The 15744-nt window shown below is 34.5% G+C and overlaps 1 protein-coding gene and 1 pseudogene across 1 annotated transcript; both read right to left on the reverse strand.

Annotated features, from left to right (window-relative positions):
* Nucleotides 1–1540: 1540 nt before the first annotated feature.
* On the reverse strand, nucleotides 1541–4700 carry LOC142628407 (F-box/kelch-repeat protein At3g23880-like; annotated as a pseudogene).
* Nucleotides 4701–8168: 3468 nt separating this feature from the next.
* LOC142627700 (F-box/kelch-repeat protein At3g06240-like) lies at nucleotides 8169–9338 on the reverse strand. Its single transcript, XM_075801565.1, has one exon. It carries the CDS (start codon nucleotides 9336–9338, stop codon nucleotides 8169–8171), a length of 1170 nt encoding a protein of 389 aa, XP_075657680.1.
* Nucleotides 9339–15744: the final 6406 nt, after the last annotated feature.

A 15744-nucleotide genomic window follows, 5' to 3' on the forward strand; every position in this document is an offset into this window, starting at 1 on the left:
TGGTCCTCATAGTCATTTTCTCCTTTGACAGAAATCATTTGCAACGATTTCAGTTCACCAATTTGAAGATTAGTCATTTCTTGGGTAGAGAGGTTATACAAGAGTAATTTCCCATCATTATTTTCCAAAAACATGCTATCATTCTTCAAAAATCCTAATGGTTTTTCATTTCCCATAAGAGGTCCAACAATGAATAGCTTAGTACATGACTCCCTAACACCAAATTCTAGCAACGACCATATATGAAAAACACTCTCCGACCATATTATATCTTCTATAAAAATAACTTGAGAAACCAATTCATTTAACAAGAAAAACCTTCTTTGACTATAATGGAGATACCCAATGGCACTATTATATGGTAGAGTTGTTATTAGAAATAACTCACTGCTCAAATCAAATGATAAAATGCACTGATTGTATTTATCACTATGAAGTGCCCACCATGAAAGCATCCCTTTCGTGCATGTCCTATTAACAAGATAGTTTAAAATATTACCCGGCAGCACGCATAAATGAACCTTTCTCCATGACATAGAATCCAAGGTGCGGTCACGGGACCACCCTGACCAGAAAAGAAAAAAAAAATTATTATGTATAAATTTTAAAATTTATGATTTTTTTTTTTATCTTTTAAAAAAATTGTGATCACTCTAAATTTTTTTAGGCCCAATAAATTTGATTGTAAACTAAGGTTACAACTTTATTTAATATTTTTTTATTAAATGTGAATTTTAACAAATCCACTATTTAATTATGTTTTCTTCTTATATTTTTTCATACTTGCAAAATTTTAGAAAGATTAAAGATCAATAACTATGTTGTCAATAAAATATTTAAATTTCGAGTTTTTATAGTCTAAATTATACATTAAAAAAAAAGTTTATGAATCGAATAGTAAATAACATCCGATTGGTATGAAATTTGGCATATGTTTTAAAAACATAGAGAACATGCAATTTAATAGTTAAATTTTTAAAATATGTAGTAATGTTAATTTGTTCAGTGAGAGTTGTAGCCTTAGGCTACAATTAAGTTTGTTGCCAAAATTTATCCTTAAACTTTGGCTCCCTTAACAATATATTAGATCCTTACAAATAAAAAGAAAAATTTTAAGAAAAATTTTATTTAACTAAACTTTTGAAGAGATGTAGCTTATAACATTGATAATTAGACTATCATGTAACAATTTCAAAATAAAAAAAATTCGTAAAAGGAAATTATAAGATTTTATGTGTTTGTATGTGTGTGTGTGTATATATATATATATATATATATATATATTATGTGTTTGCATGTGTGTATATTTATAAAATTATAAGATCAATATATGAAACTCTCTTTTTATTCGATTTTGTATAATTTAAGTTTTATAATGACCACACTCAAAAAAAATTTCTGAAGCTATCACTGACTTGTACTCAAAAAATATACCTCAGCAACACTAATTTTTGTTTTCTTTCGTAGAAGGGTAATTCAAGATGGTCATGCCCAATGATGAAAAATAATTCTGTTGGGCTGTGCTTTTGTTTTCTCGTTTTTAGCCTCCATCTCTACTGCCACACTCACCATCATCAACAAGCTGCTGCTGCTGCTTCTTCTTCTTCTTTATTGTTATTATTATTAATTCAAGATGGTCATAGCTTTCTAAGATCATGACCACCTTGTAGTCAGTAGATTTGATGTCGAAACCAAACCCAACTTTGCCTTGTGGATAGGATATTTGGGACTGTGGAACAACTTTTGTTTCTTTTGTTGCTGGGTTCCACAGAATAATATTCAAGGAGCCATGAGCACGCAAATAAACAAGACCATTGGATGAGCCAACGAACGTTTCCGTCTTATCAATACCAAAATACGATGAAGGAATAGCTTCTGTCGAAGATATTGCAAGAGTTTCATATGGTTATGGAAGCTTGGAGAAAACATAATTATGGGAAGTTTTCTCACGCCGGAGAAGAAGGAAACCGACATTAATATTCTTGTTAGTGGTGGTCTGGTTGTGGAGAAGATGTTTAGTGATGAAGTTTTGGCCACTAATCAGAACATAACATGATTTACAGACACACTTGAATAGCAATAGTGACATCACTGGCAGCCATAGCAAAATTTGTATCACCAAGTCTTCAGGCGATTTCTTCATTAGTTGTCAATATTGTGTTTCTTCTTTTCCTTGGTTACGAAGAGAAAAAAAAAAAAAAAAAATGAATGATCAATAAACACAGAGATGAGAAATTGTGTGTTATTGGGGGATCAAGTTTTATTGTTTAGATTTTAGGAAAATTGGAGAATATTTATTTTTTTATTTTTTATTTTTTTATAATTTGATTGTTAAAGGGGGAGGAATTTTTATCGTAAATGTCTCCTTGATAGTTGGGGATGGGTTTAAATATTAGCCTCATGTGAACCCTGTTTCAAAGAGCAACGATCACTAAAGAAAATCAACCACAAGAGAGAGAGAGAGAGAAAAAAAAAAAACGTACACACACTCCACTTGACAAAAATGTAAAGAAATAGACAAAACAAGTATTACTAAGCCAAAATTATGTAAACTTGGAAGGATTCTGCCCTTATGATTGGGTTCAAATGGAAGGAAAATTTATCCTCTTAGCTTAATATTTGGTTGAAATCACCAATGCATAACCAATTTGGGTGAGAGGTAGATTTAGAACTTCTAATTTTATTCCACACTTCATATCTTTGAAATTGAACAGGCTTACCATAAACAAAAGTAATAGAGAGTGGGTTGCCTTTATTGTCAAGGAGATCAATGCGGACAAGGTGATTTGACTCATATTTGATATTGAGGCATTTTTTTGACATCCAAGCAAGTAGCAGTCCACCACTTAAACCGGTCCTAGGTAATTCCTATCCCTCAGAGAAGCCACATTTTTCCCAGATCTTCTTGTCTCTGTCCTTCACAAGCCGAGTCTCCATTAAGAAAAGAATATTAGGTCTAGACTCGTGGGCAATTTCTTGGCATTGTTGAATTGCAGAGGATTTGGGCAATATTAAAAAAATAATTAAATGATTAATAAAAGTCTAATTTTTTTGTAATGCATGAAACATGTAAGTCTATCCCATAGATCAACTCATGAAACCAACCAAACCCATGTAGTTGAGGTTAGATTGATTTCTAAACATGTCATGAATTGGGCTAGATTGTGATTTTTTCAACCTAAAGAGCTTGGATTGGGTTGAAAAATCTCTTTAACCCAACTTCCCTAATAAAAATCATGTCCATATGTATGATGTAATTAATCAGTATACATGGTTTTTGGACTTGGACTAGACTGTATGGTTTGACTTGGTTAATTCAGAATCTCTCATTAATACTGTTCTTTTAACCCTAAGAATTGTTCTATACCAAAAAAAAAAAAAAAAAAAAAAAAAAAAAAAGAGAAAGAGAGAAAAGAAAAAGGCAAGGACCCGTTTGAACCGTAGTTGAACAACAAGTGTTTGAAAACCATGGTTGGTTTTCACGATTTAGGTCAAAGTTGTTATATATATATATATATATATATATATATATATATATATATATATATATATATATATATATATTGTAGAGTTTGTTTAGACCCGTTAAACCATAATTGGATTAACCTAGTTAACAAGCCAAGTTATTACTTAGTCCAAATTCTAGATCTAGGTTATCACAATCATATAATCATATCAATGTAAAGTGCGGAATATAAAAATACAAAGATATGATGACCTAGGAAAACCAAACCGGTAAAAAACTTGGGGAGGATTTAACCTAGCTATCCTCACTATCCTCAAGGTAAACCTAAATCCACTATGAAAGAATCGAAGTTGTACAATAACGACTTAGACCACTAACATCCTATTGCTACCCAACAGTAGAACTTACTAACATGACCACGTGCAAACTCCAAGACCATGGACTCCTTCTTTCTTGGATTCTCCAACAAGTACAAGCACTCCTGCTTGTGTATTTTTAAGCTCTTATGGCAGCAACTGAACGATCATCAAGTTCTTAAAGCAATCTCCTTCTTGATAATCCTAAACTTGTGTGAAGGCAAGCACCTCTCTGATCTGACAAGAGACTCACACAAACAGCAATATGAGCAACATCAAAAACGTGGCTAGGGTTTGCCTTTTATACCTAGGGAAAAACATAAAACCTTACACGTTATATGGGTTTAGGGCTGAGTTGGAAAATCTGTAGAAGAAATAATCTGCACAACTTTCGATCGATCGAGTCTAATTCTCAATCGATCGAGTCAGGCAGAAATGCACAGTAACTTCTGCAGTTAACTCGATTCCAACTTTACATAAATCACATACTTTGAGCAAGTCTAAAACACTACTAGACACCTGTTTTTAATCATGGTTTGTCAATAATACATATTAGAGTTTTAATACATTAGTTCTTAAGTACTTAGAACCTAACACATATATATATATATATATATATATATATATATATATATATATATATATATATTTATAGGTATTTACATGCTTAGAGCACCTTAACACCGTTGAAGTTTCAACAACACAGTGGCAGAGCCAAAAATTTATATTTGAGGGGGCCAAACATAAAATTAGACAATTAATTATTTTCTCTGTGTATATATTAATTATATCCATACTCATAGTAATGCACATACAATTTAATAATCAAAACCCAAAAGTGTATTATTTCTGAATTACCATCTCCTAAACTTGTCCATGAACCTAGGTTTTTCAAATTAAATTATCACCCATTAAATATAATGACTAAAATTTAAAAAATACTAATAATTTAAAGATTTTTAAATAAAAGACAAATAATTATTCAAATTTCAATATATATATATATATATATATATAAATCTATAACTACAACCAAATACATGTTATATTATTTTATATATAAATTAAATGAAAAAAATAATATATTTTAATCATATACATTTATAATGTTGATTATTTTAATATTATATGAAAAATAAAACATATGATAAAAGTCAAATCAAACAAAATGAAAAATAAAATAAAAGTACGTGGTAAAGTGGGAGTTGCCTGCATAGCGACACACTTGCTTTTGTAGAAAGGATTTTAACCACACGTGTGGTTATCTAGTGGAGGAGGATAATTACTTAAGAAATGTTACATCCACAATAATTTTTACAACAATTTCACAATGAATCCTAAGTAGTAAGTTGTTACTAGTTCTAATTTTAATTATCAACTTATATAATTTTTTTTGCGCACTCATAACAACCAATAATAACCTGCCAGTTAAAATTTGTTGTAAAAATATTGTGCACGTATCATTTCTTTATTAAAATAACTCTAATATATATACACACACAATTTTTTTTTCAAATTTGGGGGGGGGGGGGAGGGGGGCAAGGTCTCCTTCGGTCTCAATATGGCTTTGCCACTATAACAATGGCACAATGGCGTGATTCTCTCTCTCTCTCTCTCTCTCTCTCTCTCTCTCTCTCTCTATATATATATATATATATATATATATATATATATATATATATATATATATATATATATTCTTCTCACTCTCTCCCTTGTTTATTATGCATTTTGGGCTTTTTGCCCCCAAGTTTGCTCTATGCCTAACAGTCAACCACAACATATATTTTTCGGCTTTGTTTTTAAATGGGGCGGAAAACGAATATTCCTCTCTTCTAGGCGCTCTAGCTTTTGTTTTGTTTTTTTTTAATTTTTATTTTTATATACAATTTCATGGGGAGTGGCCCAATGAGTCAGAGCTCTTAACCTTTTTATTGGGTCTTACAAGAAAATTTAATGGCGGCCTTTGTTCAAGCTTTTTTTTTTTTGGTTTTTTTTTTTTTTTAATTCATGGGAAATATCTCTCTTAACTTTTTTTTTTTTTTTTTTATATTGGGTTTCTTAAAAATAAAATAAAATATATGAGGTAACCAAATGGGCTTGGGCATGACTTCGGATAATTTAGACATAGACATAAAATGTTGACTTCACTCAAAATTTGAAGGAAAAAAATACTTATTACCTTTGAGGTTTAAAAAAATTAACATACTCCCATTGTGTTTACATTAGTAATGAAATATTTTAAATTTTATAAGAATTTCTTTACTAACATTTATCCTTGGTTAATAAAACCATAATTGATAAATTTAAAATAAAAATACAAATTTATCAAGCACTCAAAAGTGTTTTTTTTTTTTCCTCTTCAAGTTTAAGGTGGAGTGTCATCCCCTCGTATCTCAAAAGTGGAGAGTGCAATTACCCCTTAAATTTCATGATTTCCTTCCAACTATTTTTAGGTGGAATTTTCTATAATCTTAGAATTCTAATTAAAGTGTTCTTTATCTGTTTTGTGCAAGTAATATGATTGGAAAATGAAAATAAAAAAGGTTGTACATTGTCTAGATTGTATGATCTAATATATGGGATATCCCCTCATTCTGAGTGTATATTGTGTTGTTTCTTCCCTTGGAAAGCTAAAAGAATTATTACACTACACTGTATGAGAAACCATCCTAATACATTAGGGCATCTCCAACACTCTCTCTAAATTTTTGTATTGTTTGGAGAATGAATAATGACTTTTTTCTTTTACCTGCTCACTTTTTCAAATACACTTTCTAATAGACTCTCTATCATTTTCTCTATTTCAATAAAATATTATTTCTTCATTATTTTTTATTCTTTTTTTCAATATTTCTTAATTCATCTATATTTTTCAAATTCCAAACAACATTAACAATTATATTTTTTTTAATGAGAAATGTTGCGTCTATGACATTTTTTCGCAATTCTTTCACAACAAAATCTTATATGGTAAGTTGTTACTAGTTCTAATTTGAACCCACCATTTAAATTATTTTTTTACTCACCAATATATCAACTAATAACAATTTGTCACTAAAAATTTATTATGAAAGTATTGTAAAAATATCGTAGTAATGTTACTCAATTTTGATTTCTTATTTCTTATATTATTTTTCCTTTCTTTCTTTTTTTTTTTTTTTTTCATCCATATGTTTTTTTTTTCCTCTTGTTTTTTTCTCCTCCACACATGTACACCAACCCCTATATCTATCTTCACTCTTTTTTTTTGACTTTGTGTTTTTCTAGTTCTTTGGTCTCCAGACTCCTTTAGAACATATCTCCAGTTCTCCCTCTCTTTATTTCTCTTTCTCTTACACGCACACAAAGATTTCTCTCCATCTATCTCACACAAACAAAATCTCTCTCATACACACATAGATCACCGGTAGAGAAGTGGAGATCGGCGTTCTACACAGATCACCGGATTAGGTTAGGTCAGCTTCTCTCTCTCTCTCTCTCTCTCTCTCTCTCTCTCTCTCTCTCTCTCTATATATATATATATATATATCTTTTTTTTTCTAATTTTTTTTTGGGGTTGAAGGATTTGCTGGATCGTTTTTGTGAGAGAAAGTTGTGTTGATTTTGTGAGAAAGAATTGCATCCTCTTTGTTTTCTAATGAGAAGAGAGACTAAAGAATGAAAGAGAAAGGGAGGAAAAAGGACAAATAATAATCTTTTATTCAACTGGTGATTATTTTAATTGAGGAAAATGTTTGGAACTACTATAGTATTTGCCACAGTGCTCTCCATATTAAGAGAGCTATTGCAGCAAATCTAAAAAAATTTGGAGATGAAGAGGCTGTTGGAGGGGTTTTTTTGTGTGGTTGCTCTCCAAATTAGGCTTTAGAGAGCCTATTGGAGATGCTCTTAATACTGCTTAGTTAAAAAAGAAAGGAGACGAATTTACCAAAATTAACGCCTCTTTTATATATATATATATATATATATATATATATATATATATATATTAATGGTAAACTTTTTAAGCATTTTTAAATTTTATCAATAAATTTTAAAGTGACCTTAATCACTATTTCTTTATAATGGCAAGCTCGTGCCTTATACATACTACAATTAAGGATTTAAAATATCAAGCAACATTCAAATTTTAGTAGAAAATATGGTAAAAAATCTTTGCATGGTACTCGACACGTATTTTCTGTAATTGAAACTTTTTTAAAGAACAAAAAACAAAACAATAATCTGAACTACTAGGCTACAAGCCTTGAGGATAGGAGTAGGCAGATTATACATATTACAATGGAAACTAAACTAACTTTAAGAGAAGATGAGTCATGATATAGATGAGTCTTGAACCTTTTTTACGAGCTATCCTGGTCTTCAAGGTCATTTTCTCCTTTGACAGAAATTAGACTCTCCATGTAAGGAATTACTTGCAACCATTTTGATGATACTCCACCAAATCGAAGATCAGTCATTTCTTGGGTAAAGAGGTTATACAAGAGCAATTGCCCTTCATTATTTTTCAAGAGCATGCTGTTATTCTTCAAAAATCCAAATGATCTGTCAATTCTCATAAGAGGTCCAATTGTGAATAGCTTAGTCCAAGAGTCCCTAACACCAAATTCAAGCAACGACCAAATATGAATACAACTCTCCGACCGTTCCATATCTTCAATCAAAATAACTAGAGAAACCAATTCATTAAGCACAAAAAAACTTCTCCAATCATAATTGCAATACCCAACAGCACTATCATCTGGTATAGTTGTTCTTAGAAATAACTCATTGCTCATATCAAATGATAAAATGCACGGAAGATAATCATCACTATAATACCCGCACCAAGAAAACATCCCTTTTGTGTACGTCCTATGACGATTATCGCTTACAAATTTATCCGGCACCCAAGAATGAACTTTTTTCCATGAATTAGTACTTAAACAATATACCTCAGCTATATTAAATTTTTTTCTTTCTAAAAAGGTTAATTCAGGATTAGAGTAGTCAACGGCATTTAAGATCATGACCACCTTGTAGTCATTAGTTTTAATGTCGAAACCAAACCCAAGATCACGAAGCCCGGATTTGCTTTGTGGATAGGATATGCGGGACTTGGGAACAACTTTTGTTTCTTTTGTTGCAGGGTTCCACAGAATAATATTACCCCACTCAACATGCAAACAAACAAGACCATTGGATGAGCCAATGATTTCAACTCCTACCTTCATATCAAAACCAAAATACAGTGACGGAAGAACTTGTGTTGAAGATATTTCAAGAGTTTCATAAGGAAGCTTGGCGAAAACATTATAATGGGAAGTTTTCTGGAGAAGAAGCAAACTGCCATTCTTATTCTTGTTAGAGGTGGTCTGATTGTGGAGAAGATGTCTAGTGATGAAGTTTTGGCTACTAATGAGAACACACCAAGATTTACAGACACACTTGAATCGCAATAGTGAAATCACTGGCAGCCATAGCAAAATTTGTATCACCAAGTCTTCAGGCAATTCTTCATTAGTTGTCAGCATTGTGTACCTTTGTTTCGTTGGTTACAAAGAGAAAAATGAATGATTAATAAACACAAAGATGAGAAATTGTGTGTTCTTGGGGTATTGAGTTTTTTTGTATATAGATTGCAAAAATTGCAGAATTTTTTTTTTTTTTTTTAATTTTTATAATTTGATAGATAAGGGTGAGGGAATTTGAATATTGGATGTCTCATTTGAAAAAAAATAGAAGGTACCAACCAATTGAGTAACCAAATTTTTGGCCATAAAGGAATAAAATTAAAACATATTATGGTGATATGGTATAATTATCTTTTCTTTACAAATAAGTTCTTAAGTTGTATGTGAGTCATGTAAGTTCTGGCAATAATTAATATCATGGTTGATAATTCTTTTCTAGTAAGTACACAACTCACACACCTATGTAACAAAATTGAAATTGAGATCTATATGTTATTTTTTGTTGTATTTATTTGTATAACAAGTGGCAAAAACAAAGCTCCTTTTTTTTTTTTTCTTTTCTTTTTTTGAAATAATGGGTACGTAACGCATACATATCCAAAAAATTCAAAAATCTATGTCATGTATCAAAGTTTAAAGAAAAAAAAGGGGGGGGGGGGGGTGACAAAAACACCAGGAAGAAAAAATATTCTAATGATTTTTTATGTTCCTTGATATATGCTAATCTTATATTTCTTCCTAGTTTTCTATTTAAATTTCAAATTGATTTCTTTCCTACTTGATATATGCTAATCTTATATTTCTTCCTAGTTTTCCATTTAAATTTCAAATTGATTTCTTTCCTAGTTTGCCTTTATCATAGTTTTTCTATTTAAATATCAAAAATGTAATGGAAAAGGCAAAACAAGTATTACCTAAGCCAAAATGATGTAGAGTGTAGTGTTTGTGATCCTGAAAATGAGCTTGGATCAGTGTTTATGGAGTTATGAGATGATGGAGGGTTCTTTGTGCGCATGAGTCAATGGGTGAGAGAGCCTTTGTGGTCTTAAAATGAGAAAGTATAAGAGGATTCTTTGAGTTCTTGAAGTGAAAACCAAAAAAGGATGATAGAATTTTTTGGAGTGGTGGAATGTTGGAAGGCCTGGCTGGTTTTGCCGAAGAAGGCAACAAATAAACTCGGCGGTGCACTCTTGCACGCACCCATTTATTTTAACTTTTGGCTAGGCATTTAATTTCCCTCACTTCAATTTTTTGTCTTATCACGCTTCTTCGCTTTGCACTGCATGCAAGTTTTGAATTCACAGTCACGGGCAACAAAGGAAACAGCATGCCACGACATTAAATGCCACTCCAATAAAATATAAGAATGCTAGTATTGGTGGCTCCATGCCAGGCACGAGCTTAGTTTGTTGTTGGAAATTTTTTTTTTTTTTTTTTTTTTTGTGTGTGTGTGGGTCAAAATGCAAAATTTATCATCTATGTTTCATTACTTTTTGATTATTCCAAAAGTCCTCAGTTGATGAGAGTCATGTACTATTTGCCTTTGGTTGGTATGGGTTTTTTATAGCATTTAATTTGTCTGTTGAGAGAGGGATAATCTTGATAGATTAACACACATTAGCAACGACCACCAGAAGGTGTAAGGTTCCTTGCTCAAACATGACTCTTGGAGTTTCATTCTGCATTTAATGCCTAGTGGCAACGCCATACACATTATGACCATGTGGCATGTTATGACTGGTGGAGTTCATGCCCCACTCGTGTGAATCTTGGATTTCCCGTTGGTTTTCAATTTTTTGTGCTAAGTTTTTAAAATTCCTTTCTTTTCTCTTTCTTCTTCACTTTGCCCTTTCTTTTGTCATTGCTGCTTTGTACTTCTTCTTCTCCGAGCTATTCTCCCCTGCAATTTCTTGCATTTTCTCTTCCTGTGGTTGCTTTCTTGAGGTACAGCTTTTTCTCACCTTCTTTAATCTTTGTAGTATCAGTAATTTGTAAGGGTTTTTTATTTTTCTTTTTTGTTTTGGGCTTTTAAAATTTTGTCCCTCTTTTTTCGTTTCTGGGGTTCCATGGTTGGTAGCTCTGAAGTTAGGATACTTTGCCCCTCTATTTCATTCCTCTTTGCACGTTTGGGGGCTTCTCTAGGTGTTTCCCGTGCTATTTTCCTTGTAGTTGAAGGTTTTGTATTTGAGGGTAGTAGCTTAAGCATAATGCTGGCTGATCTGCTTCCCTTACTTCGTCAGTCAGTTGATTGGATTGAGGACTTAGTAAGCTCGAGTAAGCTCGAGACGAGGTTGTCGTCTAGCGGCGACCTTGTGGATGTGAAGGAGGATAATGCAGCTTCTAGCCCGAGGGAGATTAGGGTTTTTCATGCCCTCGGGGAGGCATGTGGCTTGGACGCTGAGACACTCTCCAAGTTTAGGGATAGGGTTAGGGTTCGTCTTCCTCATGAAGAGGAATGGACATGTCATTTTTCACCTAGGGAGGTGTGTTTCTATAAGGCCACCTTCTTGTGTGGTCTCAAGTTTCCCATCCATCCATTCATTATGGAGCTCCTGAACCATTTCAACATTGCTTCTCGGCAACTTATGCCAAACTCGTGGAGGATCGTGATTAGTTGTACGGAGATTTGGATGGCTGTCACTAAAGGGGACATGATTAGGATGGATGAGCTTACATATTTGTACCATCTGAAGGAGTCAAAAGAGAGGGAGTACTATGAACTGGTGCCTTGGGTCAGGAAGGCTAGGATCATCACAGATCTACCATCGTCCTTCTATTATTGGAAGTCGAGGTTCTTTTTTGAGTCCAGGGACGAGTGGGAGACTTATTCTGATGAGCTCAGGGGTGAAGTTTCTAGGTTGCTTCATCGTTGGGGAGCCCCGAGTCTAGGTGCGTCATCCTTTTGCAAGTCTTTTTCATTTTCCTGCTTTCCTCTCCTTTTTTTTTTTTTTTTTGGGTGCTCAGTATGTTTTTGGGATTTTTATTCCACTTTCAAAACAATATTTTTATTCTAATTCCAGAATAATGTTTCTTGCCTAGTGTTTTTGGCTTCTGCTTCAGGTAGAATGTATTTATGCTTATTGTTTATTTTTATGCCTTCATTGATTTGATCTTCATTTTGTCTGCCTATAACTTGTGCTTTCATTAGAATCCTCTTTTGTTTGCCCTCATTTGTGGGGGCTTGGTCAATTCTAAACTAGGAGTCTGGCTGATTAGGCTTCGTCAGTGGGTTATATCCGTCTAGGTAGACTTTTATCACTTAGCCAATTTTTAGGTGACTCACACCCATTTAAGGGATTTTGCCATTTGCCTTCGTCAATAATTTACATCCATCTAGGTGGTATCTTATTACTTAGGCAATTTTTAGGTGACTTATACCCATTTAAGGGCTTGTCATTTGGCTTCGTCAATAATTTACATCCATCTAGGCAGAATATTATCACTTACCGATATTTAGGTGACTTACACCCATTTAAGGGATCTTGTCATTTGGCTTCATCAGTAATTTACATCCGTCTAGGCGGAATCTTATTATTTAGCCAATTCTTAGGTGACTTACACCTATTTAAGGGATCTTGTCATTTGGCTTCGTCAATAATAAGCGGAATCTTATTACTTAGCCTTTTTTTTTATATACTTCTGGGCTTGCATACAATACATTGAGATGTTGGCTAAAAATTACTTTTATCGCTTTCTTTCAAATATGAATACAATCTTCTGTTACATTTATTAGTGGTACTTCTTCAAATGCTCAATATTGCATGGTCGTGATAGTTTCTTCCCGTCCATCGTTTCTAGATGATAGCTGCCTTATCTTGAGTAATGGATGACCTTGTAGGGTCCTTCCCAGGTTGGACCAAGCTTCCCCTGGGTTGGATCCTTAGAAGTAGGTATGACTTTATGTAAAACGAGGTCCCCTATGTTTAGTTGCTTGATTTTCACTCTTTTGTTGTAGTACTTGGCCATCTTCTGCTAGTATATTGTCATCTTCTGGGATGCTCCGTCTCTTACTTCATCCAGGCTATCCAAGTTGACTCTCAGCTGATCATCATTGCTGCCTTCACTAAAGACTTCTCTTCTCGTGCAAGTGATTCCCATTTTGATTGGAATTACTGCCTCAATGCCATAGGAAAGCCTAAAGGGAGTTTCACCTGTCAAGGTTCTTGCTATAGTCCTGTATGCCCACAAGACGTTAGGCAACTCTTCTGGCCAAGCGCCCTTTGCTTCCTCCACCCAAGCTTTGATGATCTTAAGTAGCATCCGGTTTGTCACTTCCATCTATCTGTTGGCCTAGGGGTGACCTGGAGACGAAAATTGGTTCTTAATCCCCAGTCCTAAGCAAAAGTCTTTGAAGCTTTGACTGTCAAATTGCCGCCCGTTGTTCGATATGATTGTCCGTGGTTTCTAGAATCTATAAACTATGTTTTTCCACACAAAGTTCTAGATCTTTGCCTCTTTGATGGTTGCTAGTTCTTCTACTTCAACCCATTTTGTAAAATAGTCAATAGCGACTAGTAAGAACTTTACATGTCTCTTACCTTGAGGTAGTGGGCCTACAATGTCAATTCCCCATTGGGCAAATGGCCCCAGGGAGGTTGTTGGCATCAATCTCTCTGCTGGGATGCTTTGAACATTTCCAAATCTTTGATATTTATTGCATCTCTTGATGAACTCTCTTGCATCCTTCTGCATAGTAGACTAAAAGTAACCTGCTTTGATGATTTTACTTACCAGGGACCTCGGGCTTGCATGATCTCCGCAGATTCTTTCATGGACTTCTTCCAAGATGTATTTGGTCTCGTTTTCGTCGACACACTTTGGGTAGGGCATGGAAAAGCCTCTTTTTTTTATAGGGAGTCGTTTATGATAGTGAACCTGGTTGCCCTATTCTTGACTTTCCTAGCTTCCTCGACGTCTTGTGGAAGTCGTCCATCTTGGAGGAAGGATAGAATTAAGGTTATCCAGCTGTTTTAACTCTGGATGCAAAGGCGAGGATTTCTTCAATGCTAGGACGCTTCTGGACTTCCATATTTAAATCCATGCTCGTCGTTCCTGCTCCTAACAACGCATGTTTTGCTATCTCGTCTGCCCCTATATTCTGGCTTCTAAGGACTTGCATGACCTTTACCTGATCAAATTCTTGGACCAAATACCTCGTCAGTCTCAGGTACTTTTGCATCCTTTCCTCCTTTGCTTTATATTCCTCATTTATTTGTCCCACAACCAGCTTTGAATTGCTCTAGAGAAATAGGTTTTTGGCGCCCAACGCCTTTCCAACCATTAGTCTCATCAATATTGCCTCGTATTCAGCTTCGTTGTTGGTGGTAGGGAACATCATTTGAACTCCGTACTTGAGTGTCTCTCATTCTGAGGTGATGATAATAACCCTTACTCCCCCCCTCTTTCGGGTTGACAACCCGTCAGTCTGAACTGTCCATCTTTCTGCATCGTCCAATGCCCAGTCCTCGTCCAGGACTGTAAACTTGGTGATGAAGTCTGCTAGTGCCTGCTCCTTGATAGCTGTTTCGAGGTGGTACCCAATGTTGACCTGACGAAGCTCGATTGCTCACTGAATCATCCTTTCTACAGCCTCAGGTTTGTTCATTGACTTCTTTATGGGTTGGTCTGTTATCACTAGGATGGGATTCACTTGGAATTATGGGTGCAGCTTTCGTGAGGCTACAATCAAGGTGACTGTTATCTTTTCGATCCGTGGGTATTTTGCTTCAGCTCTTTGGAAGGCTCAACTGACATAGTAGACTGGGAGTTGCATTCCATCTTCCTCCCGAATCAAGACTGCACTCACGGCTGTAGCTGACACTGCTAAGCATAAATACAAATCTTCTCCCTCTTTAGATGGGCTCAAAAGGGGTGAGTTGCTCAGATAGTGTTTGAGCTGCTAGAAGGATTTTTTGCACTCTTCTGTCCAGGTGAAAGCTTGCTTCATGTCTTCAATAAGGGCAGGCACTTGTCCGTTGCATTAGAGCCAAACCTGTTGAGTGCTACCATTCTTCCTATGAGCTTCTGGACTTCCTTCATAGTCTTGGGTGACGTCATCTCTAGGATGACTCGTACCTTCTCTGGGTTTGCTTCTATCTCTCTTTGGGACAACATGAACCCTAAGAACTTCCCTAATGCTACCCCAAAGGCACACTTGATGGGGTTTAACCTTATCTAATACTGCTTGAGAGTAGTGAACGTCTCTTGGAGGTTGTCCAAGTGAGTAGACTCTTCCTTGCTCTTGACGAGCATGTCATCCACAGACATTTCCATGTTTCTTTCGATCTGTTTGCTGAACATCTTTTTTACTAACCTCTGGTAGATTGCTCTTACGTTGTTTAGTCCGAAGGGCATTACGTTGTAGTAGTAGAGCCTTTGGCTTGTAATGAAGGCAATCTTCTCTTGGTCCTCTTCTGCCATCTTTATCTAATTGTATTCCGAGAATGCGTCCATGAATGTAAGGAGT

The sequence above is a fragment of the Castanea sativa genome, chromosome 3 (assembly GCF_040712315.1).
Source record: "Castanea sativa cultivar Marrone di Chiusa Pesio chromosome 3, ASM4071231v1".
Taxonomy (NCBI): domain Eukaryota; kingdom Viridiplantae; phylum Streptophyta; class Magnoliopsida; order Fagales; family Fagaceae; genus Castanea; species Castanea sativa.

Bases quoted from the DNA above. Each gene is read 5' to 3' on its own strand.
- LOC142627700 (XM_075801565.1), bottom strand. From the start codon at position 9,338: ATGCTGACAACTAATGAAGAATTGCCTGAAGACTTGGTGATACAAATT.